This window comes from Rissa tridactyla, chromosome 14, assembly GCF_028500815.1.
Source record: "Rissa tridactyla isolate bRisTri1 chromosome 14, bRisTri1.patW.cur.20221130, whole genome shotgun sequence".
Classification (NCBI taxonomy): Eukaryota; Metazoa; Chordata; class Aves; order Charadriiformes; family Laridae; genus Rissa; species Rissa tridactyla.
This window is the reverse complement of record NC_071479.1, coordinates 10670242-10697074: the sequence shown is the minus strand read 5'-3', so window position 1 is coordinate 10697074 and position 26833 is coordinate 10670242. Positions and strand designations below refer to the sequence as shown.

The 26833-nt window shown below is 47.2% G+C and overlaps 1 protein-coding gene across 1 annotated transcript in view; it reads left to right on the top strand.

The window, feature by feature from the left end:
• Positions 1-26833, top strand: part of CACNA1B (calcium voltage-gated channel subunit alpha1 B) — a 309084-nt gene that overhangs the window by 145738 nt on the left and 136513 nt on the right. The window contains exons 8-12 of the mRNA XM_054220395.1: positions 7058-7173; positions 16803-16859; positions 17596-17670; positions 19640-19729; positions 23567-23776. Of these exons, the coding sequence (XP_054076370.1) occupies positions 7058-7173; positions 16803-16859; positions 17596-17670; positions 19640-19729; positions 23567-23776 (548 nt within the window). The remainder of the gene's footprint in view (positions 1-7057; positions 7174-16802; positions 16860-17595; positions 17671-19639; positions 19730-23566; positions 23777-26833) is intronic.

Here is a 26833-nt window from a genome sequence, read left to right as displayed (position 1 = left end):
AACGTACACAACCGTGAATCTTTGGGATTCTGTGCGGCTGATAGGACAACCTGGGGTGGATGAAGAACCACAGAGCTTTCTCATCTTCAGCGCTAAGAAATCTCAGTCCTCCTCTGGGCTTTCCTTGTTTAATAACAAGGTTCAGAACTCTCAGCAAGCCCAACCAGAAAAACAATATCTTAGAAGGTACCAGATGTCACTAGAGTAAAGAAATTCTTACGGATGGTTTTCCAGGTAAATCCGTTGCTTGGTTTCGTCTCGTTCCAGCACTTGCCAGTGCCATCTCTCTGTGCCCCCAGGATGTGCTTTATTTCACCTCCCTCAGGGTTTCTTCGTGCTCAAGAGAAGTGCATTTCCATCCTTTTTCTTCATATTCCAGGTGGGCTTTCCCAGCAATATGCTTTGCCTGTGTTCAGTAGTGACGTGGGCCCGATTTTTAGAAGTATTTAAAACCAGGTACCAATACTTTGCAGGCATTTCTATTCACATTTTCAAATCAGTAAGTCAGGGGCAAGGAATTATTTTTAGGTTTGCCTGCAGGTATCTCTGAACGTGAGGATCTTGCCTGTGAATGAGAGCAGCCATACCTTGGCTCATCCTGAAGTCTTCCTGGGGCTTACTGTGGTAAAGATACCTGATGCGACAGTGAAGAAACCGGTGTCCTTGCTGACCTCCTCTCATTGTGTTTGCAATTTGCCGGTGCAAGTTGAGCCACGTCCTCTTGCGTCTGCATCCTCCCAGCTACGGACCATGGCGCCTCGTGTCCCAGCAGCTGGAAATTGCCCTGCTTGTCTATTTGCTCCTGGATTTATTTATTTTCATATTTTTCTTTCCTAAGCCAAATTTGATCCTGCTCTCCGCCTGTATTTCTAACTCGCCAGCATCCAGCCAGGATAGTGCGCTGAAGGGAATTGATGTTCTCTCTGCTTTCCCCCGTCCCTTCCCCTCGCATCCTGTGTGCTGCCCTGAATAATTCAGCCCCTGCTGTGCCTGCTTTTCCTCCTCTCCTGGAGGAGCCTTTGCGAGAGACACCAAAGGTTGGTGTCTTTGAGGTGGCTGGCCTGCAGGGTGTCATCCCCGCAGGACTGCCCTTCTCCTGCTGCTGCCTCCCTGGCAGCCCCTTTCAGGCTCTCGGTGCTGTGTTGTGGGCTGAGGTGGGTCCTTTAATCTCTTAAGAGAGTTCAAAGAATCACTGGTGCTGCCAGTGGTGACGGTTCCCTAGTGACGGTGCACCCTGCTGAAGCAAAACGCTTCAGGAATCGAGGGGAGATGGTGTCTGCTGCCCCTGCTCAGATCCCGAGCATCGCCGTTGTGCTTCAGATACTCCCCCTTCCTCTCTGGTGTCCTGCCTCCCACCCCCTGCGCTGGCGCAAGTCACTGCAGCACCCACAGGAGGGTGAGGATGCTCAGCAGGTCCCCAGGCCCTTTCTTGCATCTGCATCCAGGGCACCGAGCATCTGCTTTTCTCTCTTTCCACTCTCTGTCTTGCTCACTCTCCACGGACACACTCTCCTTCTGCCGTCACTGCCTTTGTCTCTCAAAGGACAGGTTTGCAGAATGTGGAAGAAATGTTTAGCGCAGCCGAGGCTTTGTCTCCTTAGTTGTATAAACAGCTACAGTCACAAAGGTGTCAGGCTTTTTTTGTTGCATCCAGCAGAGGCTTCCCCTTATAAAGGATTCGCTGTTCTCCAGGAAGACAAAAGACAGAGATACGAACCTGCAGAACAAATTTGTTGCCTGGAGCAGGAATCTGCTTTTCTATAAACTTGTGGATGCCGATGCAGTTGGTGCATGAAATGTTAGGAGTATTAACCGGATCAGACCCTGGTGAAGCTTTAAAGGACCCTTCCAACCCAACACGTTCTATGATTCTATGAAGCAAGCCACGAGGGTCTTGGCAGGACCATGAGTACGAGGTAGTGAACTCAATCACATGAGTCCTGGAGGACCCGTAGAATGGCAGGAGCACAAGGAGGGTTGGCTCATCAGGAGTCTGCCTACTACGTTGTTGTTACTGGCTTCGGACAAGGTGGCGAACCGCAGCATCAGAAACAGACACCTGAGAGGGAAAGGAAAAATTAACTGAAGGCTCTTTCTCTATTCTCTTCCTGCAGTTGATTAATCAAAATAAATGGTAAGAGATGGACTTCCACCCTTAAAATGCAATTCAGTGTTTCTGTTTGCGTGTGGATGCGCCCAGGAGGCTTGGAGATGTGGGAAGTTACCCTCGGGCACTCTGGAGCGTCTCGTACAGCCCCTGAGCAAGTGGTTGCAGCTGGCCAACAGCCCAGGAGTCTTGATTTTATTGAAAAATATAGACAATATTGCATTCATCTTATCTCTTTTATCTTCCAGCCTGTTCCTATGTCTTGGGTCCTACAAGTGCATATTCTTATATGTGGGGTCCCTTTGCAGCCTCTTACGGAAATTCCGACCTCAGCGTTGCTCTTGCCGAAGGCTTGCTGAGAGTTAGCTGGAGAATTGGCACCAAGTTTCTTTTGAGGTTCCTTCCTTGCTGATCGGAAAAGGGGTGGACTGAAACTGAGAGGAATTTTTAAGGCTTCACCTTGGCAGCCCCGGGGTTGCACTACACTCGTGATTGCGTACCACTCTTTGGGCACATGTTTCCCACAGTGATGCTCCTCCAGCTTGCACGTCAGGCAGCCAGAGGAGTTGCTGTTTTCCATCTTCTGCCTCCGCCCTGTCCCTCCCTGCTCCGGCGTGATGTGGGCTGCTGAACAGGCTGCTGACAAGTATCAAGTCTGTTCTTGGGCACTGCTCCACGTTCAAGCAACAAAGCTTACAAATTCAGCCTTCTGTCTTGGCCCATTTTGTCTCTCCACCTGGAGAATGCATTTTGGCTTGTGAGTAACCCAGTCAAACATCTGCAGGCCTGGCTGGTTTCTTGGCCAGCAGCTCACCCACTCGAATTACCTGAATTATCTGGCTCCGCTCCATTCCTGAGGGCTGCGTTTCTCCAGGCAGGGCTCCGTCCCTAGATGTCACGTGCCATCCCGGCCCAGCTTTGCTCATTCCTTTGACTTACTTGGACTGGAGATGAAGTCAACCCTAAAACTATTTGGGTTTTGGTTTTGTTTTTTTTTTTAGACTTAAAATTCTAAATGTTCTTTGCAGGTGCTTTCTGTGAATCCTTGGTGGAGTCCTGAGTTCTGTGCTTCTTTCTGCTCAGTGCTTTAGATTTAGCAAACGAAGGTTGTTCTCCCATTTTAAGATCTGAGATTTCATGAGCTCACGTGTAGCTCAGTGATATTGTTCTGAATGAGGAGCTAATTACCTGCGCGTTGTTATCATGAGCACTATTAGTGGTAGCGATGACAGTGATGCTATATCATCTCTCTCTGCCTCTTCCCTGCGAGTGGGAAGCATTTCTGTCTGCTTTCGAAGCGGAAAACCTGAATTGCAGAGGTTTAATGGTGCGATCAGTCCTGCAGCCGGTCTGCTGTCACTGGCCGTGGGGGTGTGCCGTGAAACCCAAGACCAGGAGGTGCATTACATGATGCTCCATCTCAGCTCTCTGCTGTCATATGGGAAAGTTAATCAGAGACTCAGGGGATGAAGGTTGTGCAGTTGTGTGTTTTTTTTTTTTTTTTTTTTTTTTTTCCTTTTTGGTTGCTGTGACAGTATTTTTAATTTAAGACCAGCATGGATAAAGTACTTGTAAGAATTTCATTGGTTTATAATCTTTTACTGACCCTGGCGGTTACTCGTGAGTTGACCTTGTCTCTCTTGTGGCTGGGGGGGCTCTTGAATTTCCCTGAAGTGGCTATTCCAGTGCATATTTACACTGAGATTTATTTTACTCTTCTACCCACGGAGGTGATAAGCAACAATCATCCATTTTCCTCGTGACTTTAAGCACCGACCACTCTAGAGAAGAAAAATGTGACACATTGAGCTTGCCTGGACAGCGTGTGGTTTCCATGATGAATGCCCTTCCTTTGATTTCTGTTTGTTCCTGCTGTCTCTGTGGAATCCGTTATTCACAACTGTCATGTTGTAACTAAAATGCACTGTAGTCATCTACCCAGGCAGAGCTCGGCTTCCTCCGAAGCGACGTCTCCTGTTGCTGAGCTGCACGTAGGAGTAGTGACCTTTCGGCTTTCCTCCTCCTAACGCCTCCCCAGCCAGTGCTGAGAGATGGACGCTCTGGGGGGACGCCTAGGGCGCATGGCGGCTGATGAGAGCCAAGGATGAGAATGGGTGACCATCGTTCAACATTCCTCATTCTAGAATTGGCCAAACTGTGGAGAACCAGCTGGGAAGAAATTCCTGGAGGTAAAGTTGGGCAAGAGGCAGCGTATTTCCTGCTCAGGTTTCCTTTCTGGTGATTTGGGAGATTTTGGCATGTCAGTGGCATAAATTGCAATTATGCTGAATAAAAGAGGAAACTTACTGCTCCCAAACCTTCCCCTGGGACTTTTTGTGTTTTCATTTAGAACTGGCAGGAAAACTTCAGCTGAAATATTTTTAGATGAAACGCGGCCTTTTGATGGAAGTTTTCCCCTTTTCTTTGAATATGTTCTGAACTCTTTTTGAAAAGCTCTCAAACAGAAATTCTGGGAGTTTTCCAGTTGCTGCAAATGGGGAATATTTCAGTTCCTGAATGGTGATGAACGTAGTGGGAGAGAGACGCATGTGTGCTTTTATTAATACATTTCATACAGAAAAAGGCGGTCTTTTGACAAGTTCCAGCTTCATCAAACCTCTCCTGTCTCTTGGAGGTAGGAGAAGGAGCAAGTGATGCATTCCTCCGCCAGGAAGACCGTATGTCGAGACACTCCAGTCTTCAACCTGGACTATTTTGCTACAGCTCTGTAGCCCTCAGAAGACATTGCATGAGCTGAGACCCAAGGTATTGTCTTCTCCTGAAAGTGATCTTCCCAGCTTCTGTGGCACAGCCAGATCTGCCGCCTCCAGAGGACAGGAGGAGGAAAGTGGCTTTAACCTCAGCAACGTTCCTTAAGGCTGTCCTGCCAAAAGTGTGCAGAAACTACTGAAGGTTTTACAACTTAGTAAAGTTTTTCCCTCATTTTCCTACACGTTTAAAGCTGGGATTAAAGAAGGGTCAAGTCCTCCTTTTTACTTTCCTTAGGCCAGACAGGAGCTGGCAGAAGATGAAAGGCTTTGCAAGGAAAGCTCTCCCTTGCCTCTCCTGAGGGGCGAGGGAGCGGTGCCACGGCTCATGTGCCATCCCTGCTGCCCGCTGGGGTCCTTCATGGGACTCTCCGCTGCGTGTTGCCTCCTGCTCCCATCCGGCACAGCTCAGCTCTGGGAAATTTGTGGTGACACGAGCCTGGAACGCTGGAAGCGTGGCCCCCTCCGCTTCTGGCAGTTTATAAATGCGGGTTGTCACCTTGGGCTGTCTGATCTCATTCCTCCCCCTCCAGAGAGAAATCAAAACTGAGAGGAGGTCCCTGGCCCCGACCAGCAGGCACTGAACCAGAAATGAGAACATTAAAAAGGAAGCGGAAGGAAATCGGCCATCCAGCTGACACGTGCAGGATCCCGACTCACCCGGCGGACACGTGCTGAATGCCAAAGAGGAGCTGTCGCTTCAGAGCCATGTTTCGGCTTCCTCCGTTTCAAGGACGGGGTCATGGGCTGTGCTGTCAGGTGGGGGACAGGAGAAGGGGAGGCAGGAGACCGGGATGCACTGACGAAGTCAAGATAACGGCTCAGCTGATGGCAGCTCTCACATCGGTGGCTGGTACCGGCGTGCGTCGCAGTGCTGAGCCAAGTTCTCCCTGCAGTCCCTTCTCCGCAGGTCAGACAGTCCTGCCAAATGAAGCAAAAGCATCAGCTTTGAAGGGTAAAGTGTAAACTGTGAATTTAAAGCTGCCTCTGGCACTTGCAGCTCCTTTTCCCCCCCATTCTCCCACCTTCTTCCCTTCTCCCACTCCTCGCTGGCTTCTGAGGAGCACGTGAGGGTAATGAACGGGTGATTGGGTGAGATCTTAGCGAAGAATAATGGTTAAGGTTTGGAACAATTAACAGTGAACTGAAGATTTCAAGGATACAGCAGAGCTAAGATGTCAAATGAACGAGCTACTGGTGTACACGAGGGACAAAAGCCCAATTCCTCATTTAACCGTATAGATGAAGCCATTGTGGGAGTCACTCCAGGGTGTGCTCGGAGGGAGGGGTTGCAGAGGATGGTTCAGAGCCCCGTAAATGGCAGATGAGCACGTACATCTCCAGGTGGGCCATCAGAAGCTTCCCAATGGTGACAAGAATTAGCCTGGGGAAAGCCCTGGTGTGGGTGTCTTGGTGGTGGTGGCTGCCCTGCTGTCTCGGCATCATTTTAAACTGGGCAGTAGGATGTACTTGGACAAGATTTTTGCGGTGGTTGGATGAATCTTCCTTTCTGACTCCCCTGTACAATCCTGTTCTAGAGATTTGATGTCAAAATACTTGCTTTCCATGTGATTGTAGCAAATAGCAGGATCATTGTTACTCTCAACTCTGAGCATCTGGACTATTTCACCTTAACCCCAGAGTATCCGTCCACTTGTAGGTCTCGTTTGTCTTGTGTTTGTCAGTCAGCTTCAGCCTGGGAAAACTCAGAGAAAGGCTAACGGGGAAAGTAGATATCTTCCCAGGCAGAGAGGGTGCTGGTGTGTCTGTGACATATTACTGTACTTCTAGAGGAAATTCTGCTGCGGGGTGAGTGGTGTGGAGGGATGGAGGACAATTTTTAGTGTTGGGGTTAATCACTTGTACTACGTGACTGGGGAGGTATATGTGGTTGTGCATCAGGATCTTTTTGTAATGGATACGGTGCGACCCCAGAGCAAAAGAAGTGTGTGTGCGGTGCCGTTTGCAGTCCCCTTTCAGGACGAGAGAGGCAGAGAAACAACTGAGCTACAATTGAAGTAGTAGTTTGTTGGAGAACAACGCGCAGCATACTGTGGTTTCCACTCTACTGCTGTCATCGACTTCGCAGGCTTCATGAATACAATCTGAAAGACGAAAGAAGGGCTGCATATTATCCCTGACCGCTTGTGACATGTTCTTTCCCATTCTTCTCTCTCCACAGTGAATTTGCCAAAGAACGAGAAAGGGTAGAAAATCGTCGAGCTTTTCTCAAGCTCCGTAGACAGCAGCAAATCGAACGGGAACTAAATGGATACTTGGAGTGGATCTTCAAAGCAGGTAAGGCAAGAGATCTCCTGATTCTCAATGTGTTTTGTGGCAAGTAGAGTCCGGTGATGAGAGGACAAGGGTCCCAGAACCAGTCCTCGGTGTTGCTGGACATGGAGGTGACCCAAGACTAGCGAGTGCCCGGCCAGCACTTGCTGGTTTTGTTGGGCTTGTTTCTGAGCACTCGCACTGAAGTTATTGAAAAGATTTCGGTTTGGTTAAGCAAAAACAAAGGACCTGGGCCAGCTTCCTTTATTGCTGAGATCAAAGCAATTGTCTTAATACAGTATAATGTAAAAAGTGATCGAGTGCCCAAAGCCTCCAAAGGGGGGAACTGTTCCCCTATATGAGTCATTTATATTTTAGTTACTTTCCACCACAGCTCTTTTATAAGCCTCTCTCGCTACGATGGTAAAATATGCTGGAGTGTCATTTTTATGAGCTACAGAGATCCCTTTCATGAAACTCACCCTGGCACGGCACATATTAACATTGTTTTATAACTATTATAACTGAATATTGCACTTTATTGCAAGCCGTGAGCAACTTTAACAAGGACCCAAATGCACTAATTTAACAAAACATACTGTGCTTTTCTTTTCCCTTTTATTGGGCAGGAAAGATTACCAATAACCTTTCTGCGTTACAGAGTAGCTGACATATATATTGACATAACCACAGTGCAATTCACTCACGTAGTGGCGAGAAAACTTCTGGGGCTCATTTGCTTCCTCGCTTGCTTTTCTGAGAAGCCGAAACATCTGAGTAAGGTGAAAATGCCTTCTGAAATAATGACGGGGAGAAAAAGCAGCAGTAGTTTCTCAAATAGATTTTTCAGGTGCCTTTCTAGGCAGGTCAGCTTCATCCTTGCCCTTTAGAATTGGGGAAACTGAGGTCCGATATCGTGCAGTGACTCGCCTGATGTCAGCTGATAGACTGGTGGCAGAACCGGCACCCTCTGGGTGCTCCCAAACCGTGGCCTGGCACCTGTCATTGTTCCTTGTTTTGAAATCCATCCTGATGCTAGATGTGCTCAAATGTGCTTGTGCACACAAGTGATTGTACGGTGACAGCAACTCATGGCAGCGTTACATGTGCATAGTCTGCGTATATGCCGGCGACCAGCGCATCCCGGTGCCGTTCTGTGTATCGGTGTCTCTTTTTCTGGATTTATGGCTCCTGTTTTACGTGCCTAACCCAGGTGCCAGTGTTTGGAAGAGCATTTTCACCTGTCTCCCATGGCTTTGCTTCCTCTCTCTCCTCCGGAGCGCTCCGTCAACCTGCGTGCCCCGGGAGCGGGGCTCTGCCCTGGCAGCACTGGGGGTGCTGCGGTCCCTGGGGCCAGGCGTGAGCTCTGACAAACCTGGCCAGAGAGGAAAAAGGCTGAAGCATTGAAATGTAAAATCAGAAGAAGTAGCAGAGGTTTATACGGTGCCTTGAACCCATTAGTTCCCGTCGAGCTGTACAGAGTGACAATTGAGCGCCAGTTTTGTTGACAGACTTTTATTCCCTGTGACTGTTCGACAGCGACTGCCCTCAATGAGGTAACCACACTTGAGTCTGTGGCTCTGTAGGATGCAAAAAAAGAACCATTTGCTTTCCTTCCCATTTAAAATTTGTCTTCCCATTTGTTTACAGCTTTTGTGCTACCTCAAATTCAAATTAATTAATGGTTTACCCATGGCGTGTGCCGTGGCCCTAGTGCCATCTTGCTTTTAAGGCTCTTGTCATTCCTTGCTCTCTAAATCCTGGTTTCCCCATCAGTAAAAGAAAGATGAGAATTCTCTTGCAGGGCCGTGGGTTGCTTCACTTCGTTTTGGTGACTGTTCTGCCAAGAAGAGCTACGCAGAGGCCATTAGCTGGACTTGCCATGAAAGCTGAGGGGGAGAAGTTATAAAACATACAGCCAGTCTCTGCCCCAGCTTTGCATCCCTCTGGGAATGGCTGGCTGTTCTATTTCTGTGTTGCCAGTGCTGAATAAATGCCACATGAGTACAGAGTGAAACTGCTGTAAAATGCCCATCTTTTTATTTTGACTAATAACACAAGATCCAGAAGGTTTTCTAGAACAGGGAAGTCTGTGCAAAACAGCTGAATCGGGGAGTAATGAAAATATTCTGTAAAGGCATTGTTGAAAATACAATAGGAATATAAAAAAAGATTCCTAGTACAGCTGAATAATAACGATAATTAAAATCAACTTTGCAGTGTTAGTAAATCTTGGAATACAAAAGGGAGCGTGAAGGCTGACCAAAACAGAGAATCGAGTGTTGAGAATTCAGGCACTGAAATTTGGGATTGCACCATCGATGGGGATTTCCCGTTTCTGTTCTAGAGGCCAGGAATTCAGCTATGAAATGATCACGAATTTCCAAACTAGATAATCAACCTTCCTTGTCCAGGACGGTGTGTGGGACGGTGGCCAAAGCAAACTGCTTGGGTGGGGGCAGGAAAACGGCCAGGGAAGGATGGTCGCAGCCAGTCCAGCCTGTACAGGAATGCCCTGCAGCAGCCCCAGGCAGCGGGATGGAATCAGTGTTTGCATAAAAGAAAGAGCAAAAGCTCTTGGTATTCTGCTCTAATGTAACTCTGGAGGATTTCTTATCATTCATGCGAATATCTAGTTGGTTTTAAATCGTTCTAGCATTCTTGACCTCATCGAATCTTGTGGCAAGGAGTTCCACGTGTTAACAGTTGGTTTGACTTTCAAAAACAAACCAACCCACCAAACAGTATGTTCTGTCCTCGATTTTTAAATATTGTTCCCTTTCTGCAGCGAGAGGAAGAGCTCTGGAGTGCACTTTGTATTTCTTTTTATTACCTTTCTTTCTCTGATCTCTGTCTACCTTGTTTCATCTAATATTTTTTCTGCTCTAAAGGATGCAGAACCAATCTGCTCCATTCAGACTGGACGTTAGGAAGAAGTTCTTCACCATGAGGGTGGTGAGACTCTAGAACAGGTTGCCCAGAGAGGAGGTGGAAACCCCGTCCCTGGAAGTTTTTAAGGCCAGGCTGGACGGGGCTCTGAGCAACCTGGGCTGGTGGGAGGTGTCCCTGCCCAGGGCAGGGGGGTTGGAACTAGATGATCTTTAAGGTCCCTTCCAACCCTAACAATTCTATGATTCCATGATTCTATCCCTTCTCTTCCCATGGAAGGCTCTCCAGGCTTCTAATATTTATAGTATCCTCCCTGAGCGTTTTGTTTGCTCTTTTTTTCTCATTTATTTTTGAGGCAAGGTAGGATGAGTGGAAAGCTGCATTCCAGCGATTCATGAAGTGGCATCTTAATACTTAATCTGGTTTTGCTCTGTAATGTTTTACATGTTCTGAGTAGTTGCGGGAGCTGGAAAGGAGGTTTCCTTGTTTCTTGGTAATGCTCAAGTTTTTACCTCGAGGGCTGTAATGGGTTTTAGGACCAAGGAAAGTATTTGAGTGACTAAAATCACTCCTTCATCTGTACACTACCTCCCGTTTGTCAACAACGATTTTAATTTAACATTGTGCTCATCATTTATTGACCACTCTTGAGTGTCTTTCGTGTTTCTCGCAGCCTTCTCTATTTGTAGTCTGAATGATGTTATATTATCTCTTGCTGTACATATTGCATTGAAAAGGTAGTGCAGATGAAGTTTGGGGATTGTTTACTATCAACCCTTTCTTATGCTGAAATTGTGGACTGTTTAGTCCTTTGGAAGAAAACGGATCTTTGTTTTCTACCCCTTAAGTGCTGCCTGACTCGAGCATTTTCCAGACCTGGTCTAACGACTTTTCTTACATTTGTGTTGTAAGAATGAAAAGTCTTTAATAGCCTGGCTCTTGAGTAACTGATTCTTACAGTTTTCTTTTTTTTTTTTTTTTTTCTGGTGGTACTTTTAATTTTTTTTTTTCCCAGTGGTAAAATAAGAGGATAAAAAGGATGAAAATATTATTAAAAAGTGCTTGTGAAGTTTTTCAAGGAGGTACCTTGGCACAGCTGAAAGATTTTGGTGCCAGCTCACTATTGATAAATCACCAGAAGTGCAGCTGTGGTTGAAACTGAAGCAAACGTAGGTCAGGCTGGTTTAAATGGGGATTGTTTAATATAGTCAGCAGCATATCTACTTGAGGGATCTATAGCAAGGTGTTTAAACAGTGACAGCCTTAATGTGCAAATACTTGTGTGAGTTATGCTTAATACAGGAAGCCTTAATCAATGAAGTGCTTAACAAACGCAGCCTTAACAAAGGGTTGGGGAATGAAAGAGAAAATTACAACACCGATAATGTGCTGAAGTGCTGAATTGAGACATGCATGACTTGAAAGAACAAAAAAAAAATCAACCCACGGTCTGACCAATTTCCTTAGAATTTAAATTGACTTTCTTCGCTTAGGATTATACGGAGGCCAGGCAGGAAGTCTCTAGCTTTCTGTATTTCTCAGGTGCGTGTTGAAGAATGAATACACAAGGGGCAGTCAGGAGGGTTTAAATATTTCAAATGAGAAAACAGGTGACTCCATGTAAAATTCCTTTATCATGAGGCCAAGGCTAAGCACGGAAAATTGTAACTCAGTAGAGTCTTTTTGAGGACGTCAAGAAGAAATGTGCCGCCCTAAATCACTTATAAATCTGTAAGTGTCTTCAAATCTGTAACATTTTCAGTCTTATAAAACCGAAGTGTGAGTTTCAGGCCGGAAGCAATGATCAAATCCTATCATTTCTTGCATCTCTCGTAAGTTAGGCCAAAAATTCATACGGTGATTGCCATGTCAAGCTCATAAACATTGGTTCTTTGCATGTTTTAAAAGTGAATTGTATGGATCGGTCGGAAACAGACCTGTAATCTTCAATTTAATCTTGAAGAGTAAAGTCAACTGTGTTTTTTAATAAATTATTTAGAGGGACCAACCCTTCCCACCACTAGAAGTTGGCTGAAGTAGGTGTACAAAGCAGCGCTCCGCATTGTGTTGCTCCTCTAGGCACGAGACAACAGTTCTCTTCCCCAAATGCCTCTTCTTCACTTCAACCAACATCAAATAAAGTCTCGTTGGTGAGGAGCAAACCCCGTTTCGTTCCACCCACTGCGTGCTGGGACAGGCTCTGCTCTTTGTTTCATGTCTTCGTAGGGCTCCGTGCAAAGGCAGCAGCACGTCAATTTGAAATTGTGCCTTTCAGAGGAATTAAAACGTGGTGAAGCCAAGCAAAAGTAATCCATGCAAATGATTTTGCCGCTGCTGCTTTCTCCGTTAAACTCCTCAAAACTGTAGCAACTATTAGGCTGTCATGCTGCATTTCCAACGGGGAGTGGAGAACTAGAAGTTTTCTGTGCAGAGTAAAGCGCTTATAAGCCCACAAATATTCTTTTGAAGATGTTTCTCTTATCTTACAAGGACATGCATCATTTCGAAAACACTTTGCCCAGAGACTGGAAGTCTTTCAGTTCAGAGCTAATCACGTTGCATGTCTTTTGCATTTTAATTCTTTCCAAGACCATCTCTTTCACACAGCACTGATTCTGAGTGTTTTTTTTCTCCTGGAGTAAGCAGGCTTTGGCTTTAACCTCTCTCTTCTGGCTCACTGTAACTTGAATACCATTCCTTGACATGACGAAGCTTTGTGAACCTCGGGTTTCAGCTTTCTGTAGAAGAAAAAGAGCAACGAGCCCCTTGATACAGCTGGGAAAAGACACCTACCTCAATGAAAAAGGGCAGCAATGTGTGTGTGATGGCAAGGGAAGATAATTACCAGAAAGACAAATTAGAGTCCCCTGTGAGAGTGTGACGGCTTCTTCTAAGGGATGCGTTTTTTTTCACTTTTTCTATTTAGCAAGTCTGAAGCTTCAGCAGTTAGATTCAGTTATTTTTTCCTTTTTTTTTTTTTCTAACTTCTGTCGCCTGTTGAACGTGAGTTATTTCCCGTAATCCGCTCTTCTTTTGAGCCCGCAGTGTCCTAGCTCCCCATGCCAAAGAGAAAGAGAAGGGCTACCATGTTTCACTGTTTTGTTGAGCTTGCCAGTTCCTCAGTATAAGGTTTGCCTTTATTTCCAGTCCTGTAACGTGCTCTGTGTTGTCAGTGCTTAATGACCAGCAATTAACCTTACTGCGGAGGCACCTCTCACTCAGATATCCCAGCGAAGCACCCGTGCTTTTGTTTGGAGGCCAGAAGTCGCCGATCTGATACTGTCTCTTTGTTGAATATTTCTTCTAATGTAGAAGCACTGTTGTTTTGGGGGGGGGTTTCAGGTGCCCTCATTTTCTTGTTCCCGTCTTTGTGTTACGGTGATGACTAAAGGCAATGCAACTTCTGATCCCCTGCTTATGGTTAAAAAAAAAAAATAAATCCTAGCAATGACGACTTGCCTGCTGAGCTGTTTTTTTTAGCAGGCGTTAAAACCCTTGTAAAGCCTCACTAGGTTAGATGAGATCCTTTGGCTTCCCAGAGGATACAAGACAGACGGGAGTGACTGTCAAGGGAGAGAAGTGTGGAGCAATGGTGGAGGAGAGTTAGGCTTGAGGGAATTGCACAGGTGAAACCCGGGTTTTGTGTATTTTTTTTAAGGGAACAGTGAAACTGAGCCCTGGTGGGGGATGTCTATGGGTGGAGATATGTCTGGGCATCAACTCAGAGCCCTGAATTTGGGGCAAAGGCTCAGCTGGTTTGCAGAGTTGTCTAAAAAGAACCTGTGCTTTGCAGGCGAAGATACGTTGATAACAAATCGTCACGCCCAACAAATTCTGCCGTCCCGCTGGCGTTTATCACTCTGGTTTCTGAAACCTCAGCGTGGCTAAATCTCACATCGGTCTGGCTGTGGGGACGCAGGTGGCACTGAAAAATCAGATGGCATCTGTACCCCGTTGCAAATCACCGTGATTATGTATTCATACAGTTCACCAGCCCCAGAGGTGATCTGAGGACTCGGGACTGTTCTTTCCCTGCTGCCCAAAGGACAGTGGAGAGTCATGACAAATAATTACAGGAACATGAAAAATAAGAGGCCACTCAGGGACAGGGGTAAAGAAGAATTTCTTTTCCTGCTCAAAGATCTTCGACAGGAACTGGTATAATGATTTTTCTCCTGCACTGATACAAACCGAGTACAGAACTGACCCTCCAGCTAAGTGAATAGGTCCTTTCTTTCCTGGAGTGTTTTAATTTTTTTTAACAAGATATGTTTGAAACCAACAGCCCGCAGAGCACTGACCGGTAAGTGTGCTGGGTCTGGCTGAGGTCTCCCTTCTGCAGCCACAGCTCTCCTGCGTCGCGCTTATCTGGGTGTAGCCCCTGAAGAACATCTGATTGTCTTCTGACCCTTGGCAGATCATTACTTTCCTTGCTCACCACCTGCATGGCAATGTGTCTGCTCCCTGCAGTAGCTTGTATTAAGTCTAATTACCAAATGCTGTCTAAAAGTCAGCTTCTCTTTCTGGGAGTGGCAGAAGAGCTCCTCTGGGATGGGTTTGCCCTCCTCTGCTTGCCCCTTGTCGCAAGACCTGAACATATACTCCACTCCAAATGGTTTTAATTTTCCCTGCAATTTGCGAGCGTGTAGCATAGGGAACAAAAGCCATGTCTGCGTTGTGCAGAGGAGCACGAAATGGAGAGCCCCAAAGTACTGATGGCTGAACAAATTCCCAGATCCAAAGCAGTGCCGGCACATCCGCGGGGCGCTATTGACGCTGCTGGTACTGGGGGCCAGACTCGTGTTTACACGTAGTCCCACTCAGCCATGTCAGTATATCACGTTCAGACATGACAGAAGGCTTTTGAAATCATACTTCATCAGCAATGTAGGCTTTAAAAGAACCTATAGGAAAATGTCTGCTGTACGAGCATCTGGAGTTCCCGCTCCTGCCAGCGCAGGTTTGCTTCGTGTTCCACGTTTGCAGGCCCTTTGTCCAGCTGCCTTTGGGAAGACGTCTCTGTATCTAAACCATCCCCTCTACGTGTTTTAGGCCAGCCATGTTCATTATTAATTGCTGTTTAACTCCTAACATCTTTTTAACCCCAAAACACCAGTACAGCTTTTCCCAAGACAAGACTTTGGGAGAACCTTTTGGTATTTGAGAGATCTCTCTCTTGAACTATCAAAAAAAGCCCATTTCAGTTTTCTGACCTGTTTTAAGGAGCCTTGGAGAACTCCTGAGTTGTATTAGCTTGTGGGTTTTTGGAAGAATTTCATGCATTTTAAAGTTTTTAGCTCGCCTGATGTTTTTTAACCCTCTCTGAGCACCGTTGCCCTCTTCCATGTCCCTGGTGCACTAGTTTGCATTTTCTTATTTTGTTCTCCTCCGCTTGGGTTTCCAGTCTTCCTCAGTCCTCAATGTTAATTTTCAGCCTTCTCAGTTTGTTGTCTCATTAATGTATCATTCACTCTCCCAAATGATTAATAAAGAGATTATATACGGCTCGTCTGGTAGTGCCGATCCCTCTAGGATTCTTCCAGACAGCTTTCAGCTACTCACTTTGATGTTTGGCCTTTGGTTTGTTTGTATTTTTTTTTTTTTTTTTTAATTCTTTTAGTTAGCCTTCCATCTAGGCTTAAATGGACTTTAAAGCAAAATTTTGTGGGAAACACGGTGTCAGATGATTTAGTAAGATCCCACATTACATCTATGCCAAACACGTGAAAGAACTTGTCATTTACAATAATACAAGGAAGTGTGCAGTTTACCAGCTGCCAACTCGATATTTTGTTTGCTTTAGATTGTCCTTTAGAAGAAAATCCTTCCATAATTTTACAACAATCTTTGCAATCTGTGGTTCAGACCGTATGAACTGTATGGTTTCGGGTATTGGCGCAGCGTGGCGTGTACTGCAAATTGACTTGGGTGGTGACATTTGCATTGTGGAACCTCAGGAAATTTGGTTGTCTTTCACGCAAATAAAAATGAGTCAGTTTGGGGGGTTGGTTTCTTCAGTGTTTTCTGAATTCTTTTACCGTAGGAAAATACAAATTTGTGTTGTGGAGACGAGTTATACGGCAACGGAAAACCAACAGTGGTGGTCTTGTATGTATTGCACAACCTGAGCAGTGCCAGCCAGGACTCCCCCGAGGCTGCTTTGCTGTGGATTTTATTTGGACAAAGATTTGATCTAATGGCTATTTGGTGGTATTCTGTCCCCTACGATGTGGCACGGCTGACACGCAGCAGCCAGCCCTGTGTGTCTTACCCTGTGCTGTGAGACAGAGATTCATTTTCCCTGGGCCGGAGTCCTGGTCTTATTGATGGAGACAGAGGAGCAGCAATGGGTGTAGAGCACCTTTCACTCCTCAGTGTCTCCAAAGAGGCTGGCCGTGAGGGACCATCCTCTGGCTAGTGGAGCCCTGTGGTCTTGCTTGGGTCTGAAGGAAGGTTCTTGCTCTCCAGATAGCTGGGTAAAGAAACTGGAGTAGGTGGCTCAGTGTGAAGAGGAAAATCATGGAGGAAGTGCTACAGTCTTCCAGCGACTTGTCTGGCCTCCTCCCTTTGTGCAAGAGGGTCAGAGGGGCAAGAAACACGGCTCCCCGAGCCATCCCTTCTCCACAGGCTTGGTGTAACTGGGTGATACAATGGGGTAAGGTTGGTGGCAGCTGGCACACATGCCTGCTGCATCCAGCTCAGCTGGTTGTAGAGCTGGGATGTGATAAATCTGAGGTTGAACCTTGCTGTTTTTCCTTTTACAGAGGAGGTCATGCTGGCAGAAGAAGACAAGAACGCAGAAGAGAAATCTCCTCTGGACGGTAGGTCTTTTTGCTGTGCAGCTTTTGTCCTGTGATACGTGAGAGGTTCACCTGCTGTACGCTGACATGACTTTCCATTGTCGCCAGGAGGGTGTGAGGAACATGCTCTTGCATGCACTTGGCATAAGTCGGGCTAAAGAGTCCCTTTTCCCATAGCGGGTCTTTTTGAGGTTGCAGGTGGATGATGAGCAGTTATGTGACACACCGCTCTGGGATGGGGATCTGCCCTTGGGGTCGGTCGGTCCCTACGCTGCCTGTTGGGACCGCAGCGTGGCAGGGGACACTCATCAGCCTCTGCCGAGCGTGGCTGGCTGTGTCTACGCGCAGGTTGTGGCGGGGGTAGGCTGCAGAGCGGATGCCAGAAGAGAAATGCATTGACCGAGAGAAGGCAGGGCTCTAAACTGAGGTTTCCAACTGGATTTGACAAAGAGACTAAGACCCCTGTTACTTGTAAGCAGTAAGACATAACAGGGTGTGGTGATCCTATCTTCCGACGTGTGACCCTAGCGTTGCAGGACGGCTGGAGGTACCGAGCTTCAGATGCAGCGAGGCTCCGGGGACTGCTCTCCCTGTGCCTCCAGACCCATGAGCTCTTAGGATGCGACAGCCAGTCAAAGTTCAGTTAAAAGATTCTTCCCTCTCCCTTTTCTGACCATCTTTCGTCCTCCCATGTCTCCTCCTTTCCCCTCCCCTCCCTTTCCTTCCTCTTTTTTTTTCTCCTCCCATTCACTGTCAGGGAGGGCCGCCTCGGAAGGGCCGATTCAACAAGGCACGGCACCGGCAGAGACTAGCAGCGGCAGCAGCTACAACAGTGAGTGGATTGCAAATCACCAGGGGCTTAGGCGGCACAGCGGGGCAGGGCTTCTCCCCCCCAGCCCCACCTGCCCAGGTCACCGGAGATGTTTCCCAGCTGGTTTTTGCACCTTGTGCCGAGCCACATGGCTCCTTCGGGCGTCAAGTGCCCGGCCACTGGTCCGCCTTGGCCAACTCGGTGACCTGCGCTCGGGGAGGACTCGGGGATGAAGAGCTGGGGCTGCAGAAGGTCAGGGCTGAGGTGTGCTTGGCAAATCTTTGTGTTGGGTGCGTGGGGGTGTGTGTGTGCGCGCTGGGGAAGTTTGTCCGGCACGTGGGTGCAGCCAGGGCTTGTTAGTCTGGAGCTGGAATGAGTGTCTGGAAGAGTAGTCTGAAAAGTTGAGTGGTGTAAGCGAACTAGAGGCGGGTACAGGCCATGGAGTAAAGACCCCAGTATACTAAGGCTCCTTCTTTACTGGTAAGCTAAAGGAGCCTGGCAATGCTCCCAGCCTTGAAGCCAACTGGTATGGAGCAGCCCACATCTATGCTGGTAAATTATCTTAGTCTCCAAAACAGAGGGACGTTGCATCCAAGGTGCCTGTAGAGACGGCATAACCTAATTGCTAAACACATGCAGGAGTTATTTGGGGGAGAAGATAAAGAAGGGGCTCAATTCATGCCAGGGAGCGTTGTAAAACTTCACTCCCGGGGCTGGTCATGTTCCAGTGCTGGGGATGGCCCTGGGCGTGCTGGAGTGTACTGGGATGGATGCAGCCTGAAGGACCCAAAAGCTGGTATTGCTGGGACTGAGGAATTCAGCCTACTGCTGGGTGGGGAAGAAAAGAGCAAAAGCGGTTATTTGCCAAAAATTGGATCCAGATCACAGGTTCAGAGCACCCTCTCCTCTTCGAGCCTCTCCGAACCTGGGCGATGCTCTGGGTTTTTCCTTGAAGCGACAAAAGCACTAACGCTTGCCTTAGCTGCGGAGGAAGAAGCGCATCCGTTTCTCTGGCAAGGCAGGGAAATTTGCGTAGCGTGAGGGGATTTTTCTGGTAGGAACCTACCCCCAGGGCAGTCGCGGCAGAGTGAGTGGGTTTGCTGTGTGTGCCAGCTGAACAGTATGTATCACCACACCGTGGGGTGTCTTACTGCTGATCGAAAATGGTGCTTAGTTTACTGTCTGTCTTGAAGCTGTGACAAAACTGTTATCAACGTATTTTTTTCTGCTAGTTCTCAAGGTTTTTGCAGGTAGGTGGTCATGGGACCAGGGTCCGCGCTGCTCCTGCGTTACCCCTCGTGCACTGGGTGAACGGTGCAGACCTCGCCGAGCCTTAGGCTGCAGTTCTCTTTCCCTGTCGAGTAAAACGGGGTAGCCGTCTTTGCCCTCCCTGCAAAAGATGCTGTTCGGACCAAGCGTGTTTTCAAAGAATTCATGCCATCCCCAGAAGGGAAGGAATCGTACAGTGGGTGCTATTAAGAGTGTATTTGCTGATTTGTGGCAGTTGCCTTCGACATAGTGTTGCTGCTCCTTAAGGCATGGTGTATCTGAGCACCGTAAATGCTGACTTCTTAATGGTGTGCACTGTAAACAGCATTAATGTCTTTAATGGATAGAAGCAGTCATCTCAACCCACTGGGGCTCAGAAAGATGCAGTGACCCTGCCCAGCCTTTCTGCTGTGCTTAAAAGGTCCGGCAGCTGCCGTGACTCCCCCAACCCTCCCGCATCGGCTGGGGCGAAGGGGAAGCGTGCAGACCTGTCCCTGGCAAACCTTCAAGGGCTGGAAGGCTAAATAAATAAACGACCCTGGCATCAAAGCACGCAAAACCCTGCAGGGTTGTAGGTTGTCTGATTTACTCCGGCTTACCCTTGTGTGAGGGCTTCAAGCTGGCGTTGGGATGTAAAAGCTGGCCCTGGAGAGTGAAGGGAGGGGGAGAGAGAACCCACTCTGAATGCTCACGGGCCATTTTCTCTTTAATTTGCACACAGTGTTGAAAAGAGCCGCAATAAAGAAGAGCAAAAACGACCTGATTCATGCTGAAGAAGGTGAGGACCATTTCACAGACATTTGCTCCGTTGGTGAGTACTGGCTTCGCATTGCCCGAGGTTTAGATCTCCACCTAAACGTGTTCATGTCGTGCTTCCTCCGAGCGGCTCCTTTGCCTCCGAGAGCCGCCGTTTCAAGGAGGAGAATTGTCACTGCTCCTGCAGCAGCAGCACTCGACTTGCCAAAGCAAATGGCTTTGCGGCTTCCCCCCGTCCCCCGCGCTGCTCAGCCATTGCATGCCGCACCCCTTAAAAGAGCCCTGCCGAAAAGCCTGGAGAATCCATGCTGTGCTGGCCATGCCGTGATTCTGCTTGGAACATGCTCATTTATGCTAATGAAGCCCAAATAACATCAAATGATGCTGCTGAGGCTCATCTGTTGTAGGGAGGAGAGGAGGTGGACACTTAGTCACATCTGCCACTAACGCGCAGTCTATAGTTTTGCCGCCTTTGCCGGGTGAATGCTTACTGGGAAATGCTGGGCAGTGGCCCGAATTCTCTCATTCTTGCCTTAGAAGAAGGTGTTAAAGCAGTTCTCCGTGTTTTTAAAGCCAGATATGGAGACACACGCCCGTGTGCACGCAGTGACCCACACGCCTCCAATGCAGAGCGTGGCACTTCACAGCGTAGCATCGATGGTGCCAATTTGGTGTCGTCAGCTCTGGAGAATAAGCTGCTGCCGGGCTGCAGAGATACTAATTGTTCTGTCGTTAACGGAGAGCTAATTCCCTCCTGAGATGATGGCAGGTGGAGAGGCAGGAGGCGGGTCTGGGGTTTGCACCCAGTCTAAGGGCAGCTCTTTGGACACCAGCAGAAAGACCTTTCAGCCGTGGGCTTTTCCTTGCCGTCTGGGGAGACATCTTCCTGATCGCTTTGGAGTTAGCTTATTCCTGGCCCTGCTGTTCCAGCCTGTGTTTTGTTTTGCTGCTGAAGCAGCAGATGTTCTCATTATCTTCCAAAGAAATGTCTTGGCACCCCAGTTACCACAAAGCAGCAAATCCTGGATGCGTAAGAGTAGCAGCACAAACAGTACATTTGAGAGTACATGTCCATGTACGCTTGCAAGCATGAGTGCCTCAAATGCTCTTTGGAAATTCGGCATTAACATTTTAAGAGGTTACAGCTGCTGCTGGATTCTGTTCCCACCCCCCTACCCCACCCCCCCTTTAAATGAAGACCCGGTTGCAGGGAATGAATGTTGCTCGGCATGTTACTGACACCCTCACCCCCTGTTGAACCGCCACGATCCCCCAGGCTGAGCAGGCTGCAGGGTTTGTGGCTAAAAACTGCCGACACTTTGGAGAGGTTTGTTGCTGAAAGAGGACAAAAATGCAGCGGCCGTGTGCATTTTTGTTTCGTTTTATTCTGGGCAGCTCGGATCCCTGCATGGATAACAAGGAATGGTAATTTTTTGGAACATTTGTTCACGGTTGCAATAATTATGAGGTCTTTGCGTTCACATCCAAGTCCCTCCAGGCTCTGGGCACCCATGCCACGCAAACAGATCTTTGAGTTCAGCTTTTCAGGTGGCAACGGATGACGGAGCATCTGGACTCACGGGTAATCTGATGCAGAGCTGGGAACTGTCTCGGGAGCATATGGCAGGGAAAATAACAGCAGTGCTTTCCACCTTCTGCGAGTGGTTCACCCACTTGGGAGAAGTGTTTTTGATTTTGATTCCCGGAACAAGGCAGGAAAGAAGAAATGGATATGGCAGATCCTTCTGCAGGCTCCTGAAAAGGCTGAAACGCTGCATAACATAAACAATAAGATCATATGGGCAATTATGCATAAAGAATATGTTTTTGAGAAAAGGTTTTTTTGGATGGATTCCTAGGATGTCTTGCTGATGGGAGCATAAGGACTGTGGAAGAACTAACAATGTAATCACTGAGTGCAACGGGAAGATGCGGACCAGAGTGGTAGAGACTTTGACAGGTCTCTTGCTGGCCGTTGACTGCATGCGTTGCACTTTAATTCAAGCGCAAGTACCTCGATGAGAGTTATAATTGCATTACAAAGCTCTGTAGTGGTAAACACTTCCCAGTGTGTTCTCTGGAGTTGTTCTTAACTTTTATTCTTTTCTTTCCTCTGAGCTCTCAGCCTTTCTTCCCGCACTAATAAGCGTGCAGCACAAGATGGTGCTGGCTGCTTCTGGCGTCCCACCCTCCCCACTGTACCAGGCGCAGGACGCTGTCTGGACTGCCAGACAGAGGAGTCTGGAGAAGTGGGTGTCTTCTCCGTTTAGATCAGTTTCAATACCGCTGCTTTGCTTTTCTGGGAGATCGGTAGAGAGGGGGCGAAAGGGCAGCCAGGCTATTCCCATGCAAATCTGAGAGTGCAGACTGACTTGAGAGGTCTTAACCTGCCAAACAGTATTATGACGCGGTGCAGCCTATATCTTAACCTGTAGTTCATTTTGTTGCCTTAAAGCAATAGATGGGCGCTATGATTTATTAGTTTGGGTTTTTTTTGTTTTTTTTTTTTTTTTTAAACTGCCAAGGGGAGGATTATCAAACTAACAGAATTGGCACACTGAGCTTTTCCGCAAGGAGCTTGTTCAAAGCCTGGCCAGGGCCGGCTCTGTGTTTGGCGTGTTGGTGGACGGCCAGAAATGTGAAATGAAGCCGAGAGTTTGCCTTTCTATGGGGGAGACGGCGCAGCACGCTCTTGTGTCGCTGTGAGGCTTGGAGAACCCGTTGCTGTCACATCTGGATGCTTCAGCCTTTCTATGGGGTGCTGTGTTTGCTGTTATTGCAGGATGGAACGGGGCGAGATTCCCACCCCTTCCAAGTGCTGAAACGTGAGCGAGCACACTCAAAAATTTGGCTGCCGCGGCCAGAACACTATGTTCATGTAACTCAGCCGTCCCCAACGCCAGCCCGTGCGAGTCACCTGCTCTCACGGTGCTCGGTCCAAGACAGGACGGAGTGTGTCCCGGTCAGCCCTACCCACTGGGAGGCTCCGTCCCGCCATGGGGAAGGGCAATAACATGTTTCCTTGCTGCAAACCACCTTGAAACAAGGCTCGCTAGCCGTTTCCGAGGGGTGCCAGCACAGCGTGAAACAGGTAGTGGACAGCCTGCGGCGATCACGATTTGCCCTGCTTGCAACGGCAACGGATGCGCGTGTCGATGACTAACGTGTGCTGATTTCTCCTGCCTCAGCACTGGCCGGAGGTGGCCTTTTCATCTGTTTGAGCGGTGCCTGCTACCGCAGGGGGAGAGCTTCCATTAGAAATCGCTTCTTCCGTCAGCTTCCTGTTGGTAAAACATTTGACTCTCTTCCAGGGTTTCAGACCAGAGTCGTAACGTAGCTGATACAGGCAGAATTGATACAAACGAGTAGCTGTGCCCAAAATATGGTGCACGGAGGCAGATTGAGCCCTCTGCTGTAGAAATACGTGAAGTTGGAGAGTAAAATAAGGAGACTTGTGAGGGCTGGGTCTTTGCCTGGTCCTTGGAGCAGGGGAAATGGGAACCAGCTTTCCCGTTGCCAGCTCCCAGAGGATGTGCTCCACACCACGGGCAGAAATACCACTGCGCCCGGTACTTTCTGTCCCTCCGGTCAACTGGGAACCCAAAAGTTATGAATTAAACTGGGACAATCAAGATTGTTTCAAAGGGTTGGAAGCCCAGTTCCTTTAGGTGGTGGAGCTGGCCATTCATTCATGATGTTTTAAAATCCCAGCCTTCATCTCTCACGATGTCATTGCAAGCAAGATGCTCTTGCTCAGCCCATAGTCAGCGTGCCCAGCTTTCTGCTCAGCTGCGTTTATGGTGCTTGGGAAGAGGGTCTGTGTGCCCAGGAACATCCTCCGGCCTTTCTCCTGCTGGGATATGTTGTGTGGTGACTCTTCTTTCTGTCCCAGGGTCTCCTTTTGCCCGTGCCAGTTTGAAGAGTGGGAAGAACGAGAGCTCGTCTTACTTCAGGAGGAAAGAGAAAATGTTCCGGTTCTTCATTCGGCGCATGGTGAAGGCTCAGAGCTTCTACTGGATCGTCCTCTGCGTGGTGGCCCTCAACACGCTCTGCGTCGCAATGGTGCACTACGACCAGCCGGAGAAGCTCACCACTGCGCTGTGTGAGTACCGGGGACTCCACCTGTCCTCTAACGAGGTCTTTCATTTTTAATTACTCTTGAGCACTGCTGTCACATCCACATGAAGCCTGGTTTTCGGCTTCCTATGCCTCCCTCAGAGGAGGGTCAGGAGTGCATTAATGTGCTATTCTGGTAACTCAAAAGTAATTGAATCTTACAAATCAGAAAAAATCCACCAGGACATGATAGAGGTTTGAGATGGGAATGTTATCCTAAACATTACCTGAAACTTCACATTCAACCGCATTCAAGTCTCGTAACGTGTCAGGAGGACTTGTTCAGTGGTAGACTATATGAAAGGAAGGGGAATGGCTCTGCGTTTGGGGAAAGGCAGGTCTCTGTCTAATCAGCATCTGCCCAGAGAACTGCCGAATTCACGCCACTTTGCAGCATGAATTTCTGTTGTGCACGTACTTAAAGCTCTGCCAGCTCCTGGGATAGCAGCACGTGCAATGGCCGATGTTACCCGGGAGATAAAAACGCCTCTCTGTGCTTATAGAATCATACACTAATTCACTGCAGTTGTAGCAATTATTGTCATATTCTTTAAAAGCTTGCAACTCTACAGAAGGTCTTTTTTGATAATCATCCCTTCCTTACTAATGGTTGTGTGATTAGATGGGATGGATGTCAGGATGCTCTTCTGTGAAAATACAGTGACAGAAATAACACCGTACAGAAGATTATACTATATTTGTGCGAGAGCTTTTATTTTAGCTTGGTTCCTGTGGTCACCTATCAGTTTAGGCTCCAGATAGTCTATAAGTGCTTTTGTAGTATGATTTTTATTATTTACTTTTTTTTAAAATTGCATATTGTTTAGTCTTATGATGAATAATAAATGGAGGCAGCTTTCTGCAATCAGAGCCTTTACGCATCACGGTGTTACGCTGAGGTTGCAGACTTGCTCACAAAGCCTGTTTTAAAAAAGAAATGTGGAAGGTGAGGGACGGAGCTTTTTTGTTTGTTTTAATGAAGGTTATAGGCTACGACTCCTAGAGCTGGAAAACTCGTAGCAATTGGGAAGAGAAGAATATGGGGACCCTGGAAGTGGGACAACGCAGTTTTTCCTTCTGAAGGGAAGGCATGGAGAGTTTGTTTCTGGAAGACAGAGCCCTCGCATTGGCCTCTTCTCACTCCCGGGAGCGAATCTTCTGTTCAGCCCTTGATATTCGGATGTGGCTAGTGCAGAATTTGTTAAGTCAAACTTCTGAAGCAAGTGAACGAAAGACTAGGGGAAAAAAAACCCAAATCTTTCAAACAGTCTAACTTAATAATTTTGGCTCAGATCATTAAAGATACTTATCTACTTAATTTTCCCCGATTTCTACATAAATTACACACTTAAATATTTCTAGCCCCAGATCCTCAGGTCTTACCTGATTATAAGGAAGCAAACTTTTGAAGTGTTTTTTTTTTTTTTTTTTAATATAGACTTAAAAGGTCAAGAATACTAGGTGCTCTCACTTCAAAAACCTCCCTATTAATGTTTGCTGAAATATTTAGTGCTGCCAGGTAACTGGGGATATAATGAGAGATGTGTAAGTAGGATAGAAAATTCTTTCAACTCTGCATTTGGTGTTTTGGTTGAATTCTTTTTGCAAGGTTTATACTGAAAAGAGAGACAGACTACACAGAGAAGTCAGTCTTGCTTATTCATTTCCTAAATTTAACAGAGGAAATAATAAGCTAGACTGGCAGAGTAATTAGAAGTTTGAGGTTTAGGATTTCCTCCTGAATTAGGACTAAATGTCTTGAAAAAAACCCAAAATTCTAACTCAAAAAAGGAAGGCTTCAGATTTACAGACTCTGTTTCAGGAGTGCCTTGTGCAGTAACTTTTCTAAGAGAACATGAAGAAATCCGTGAGCCAGCAACTTCTACCTAATGTTCATAAGAGAGCTGGAAGGGATGTTTCTGTGGATTAGAGTTAAAGGTACCCCTCCAGGTGTGAATGTAACTGGGACAGAGGCCACGAATTATGCTCCCAACCTACCTCAGTTGAGGACAAAAAGTAGGGAAGGTTGAGATTGTGTTGTGCCTGGGGTCAGGGATTGGGGTGGATCCTTCTTTCAGGAGCTCTGCATGTGTCCGTAACACCCAGTATTGTGAATTAATTTCAGAAACACGTGGGTAACATACTTCAACTTTTGGGGCTAGGATACCACCTAGCCAAGGACGAGTGACCCCATTGACTTATTTTTAGTGGAAGAGTCAGAAAAACATTGAAGAACCATGTGTTCTTGGGAGCTAAATCCTCAGCATCCTCCCAGCCGTAGGTGCTTTCCTTTGTCTTGTCTGCCCTTTATATGTCTTTGCATTATTGCACTGCTATTTACTTGCAAGACTTCAGTGTCCTTTGTCAATAAGGAAACACTTGGACCAGTGTTTCACAAATTAATCCCTTGGATTCACTAAAAGAAATCCTAGTGGTTGCAGATAAACACTGCTAGAACCAACGCTGTAATTGGTGAGGGGCAACACAGAGGTGGGTCACAGAATTAAAACAGAATATCTGAGGATTCCCAGGTTTTGCGGATGTAAATGCAGAAGAATTGGGGCTTTAAACAGAGTGGTACAAGATTAGCCGCTATGACATAGAGAATAAAAGCCAGCGATGCAGAATGAACGGTCGTCACGGAAATTCAAAGATACTCTAGATAATTTTCTCTTGGTTTTTTTCTTGTTTGTTTTTTTTTTTCCCAAAGATAGTTTTCTCTAAGACAAGAAGCAGAGGTGCCATGGGTTCATTCTGGGGAGGATTGTCTCTGGTCCACCTTACGGCATAGCGCAATGCAAACTAGGAAGAAACCTATTTTAACGTAATTTTAGAACAAAAAGATTCTGAGGATAGTCCACTGAAAAGGCTTACAAGTTCAACCTCTTAAATTACTTCCAAACACTCCCAACTTTTCAGGATGGTGAGCTGTAGTATTGCATTCACGCCCGTCTGCATTGGTAATGACCTTTAGGCTTCTGCTCACTTTTTTGGGGGATGGTACAGTTTTTATAGCATAATCCTTCCTACTAATCTAAAGTGT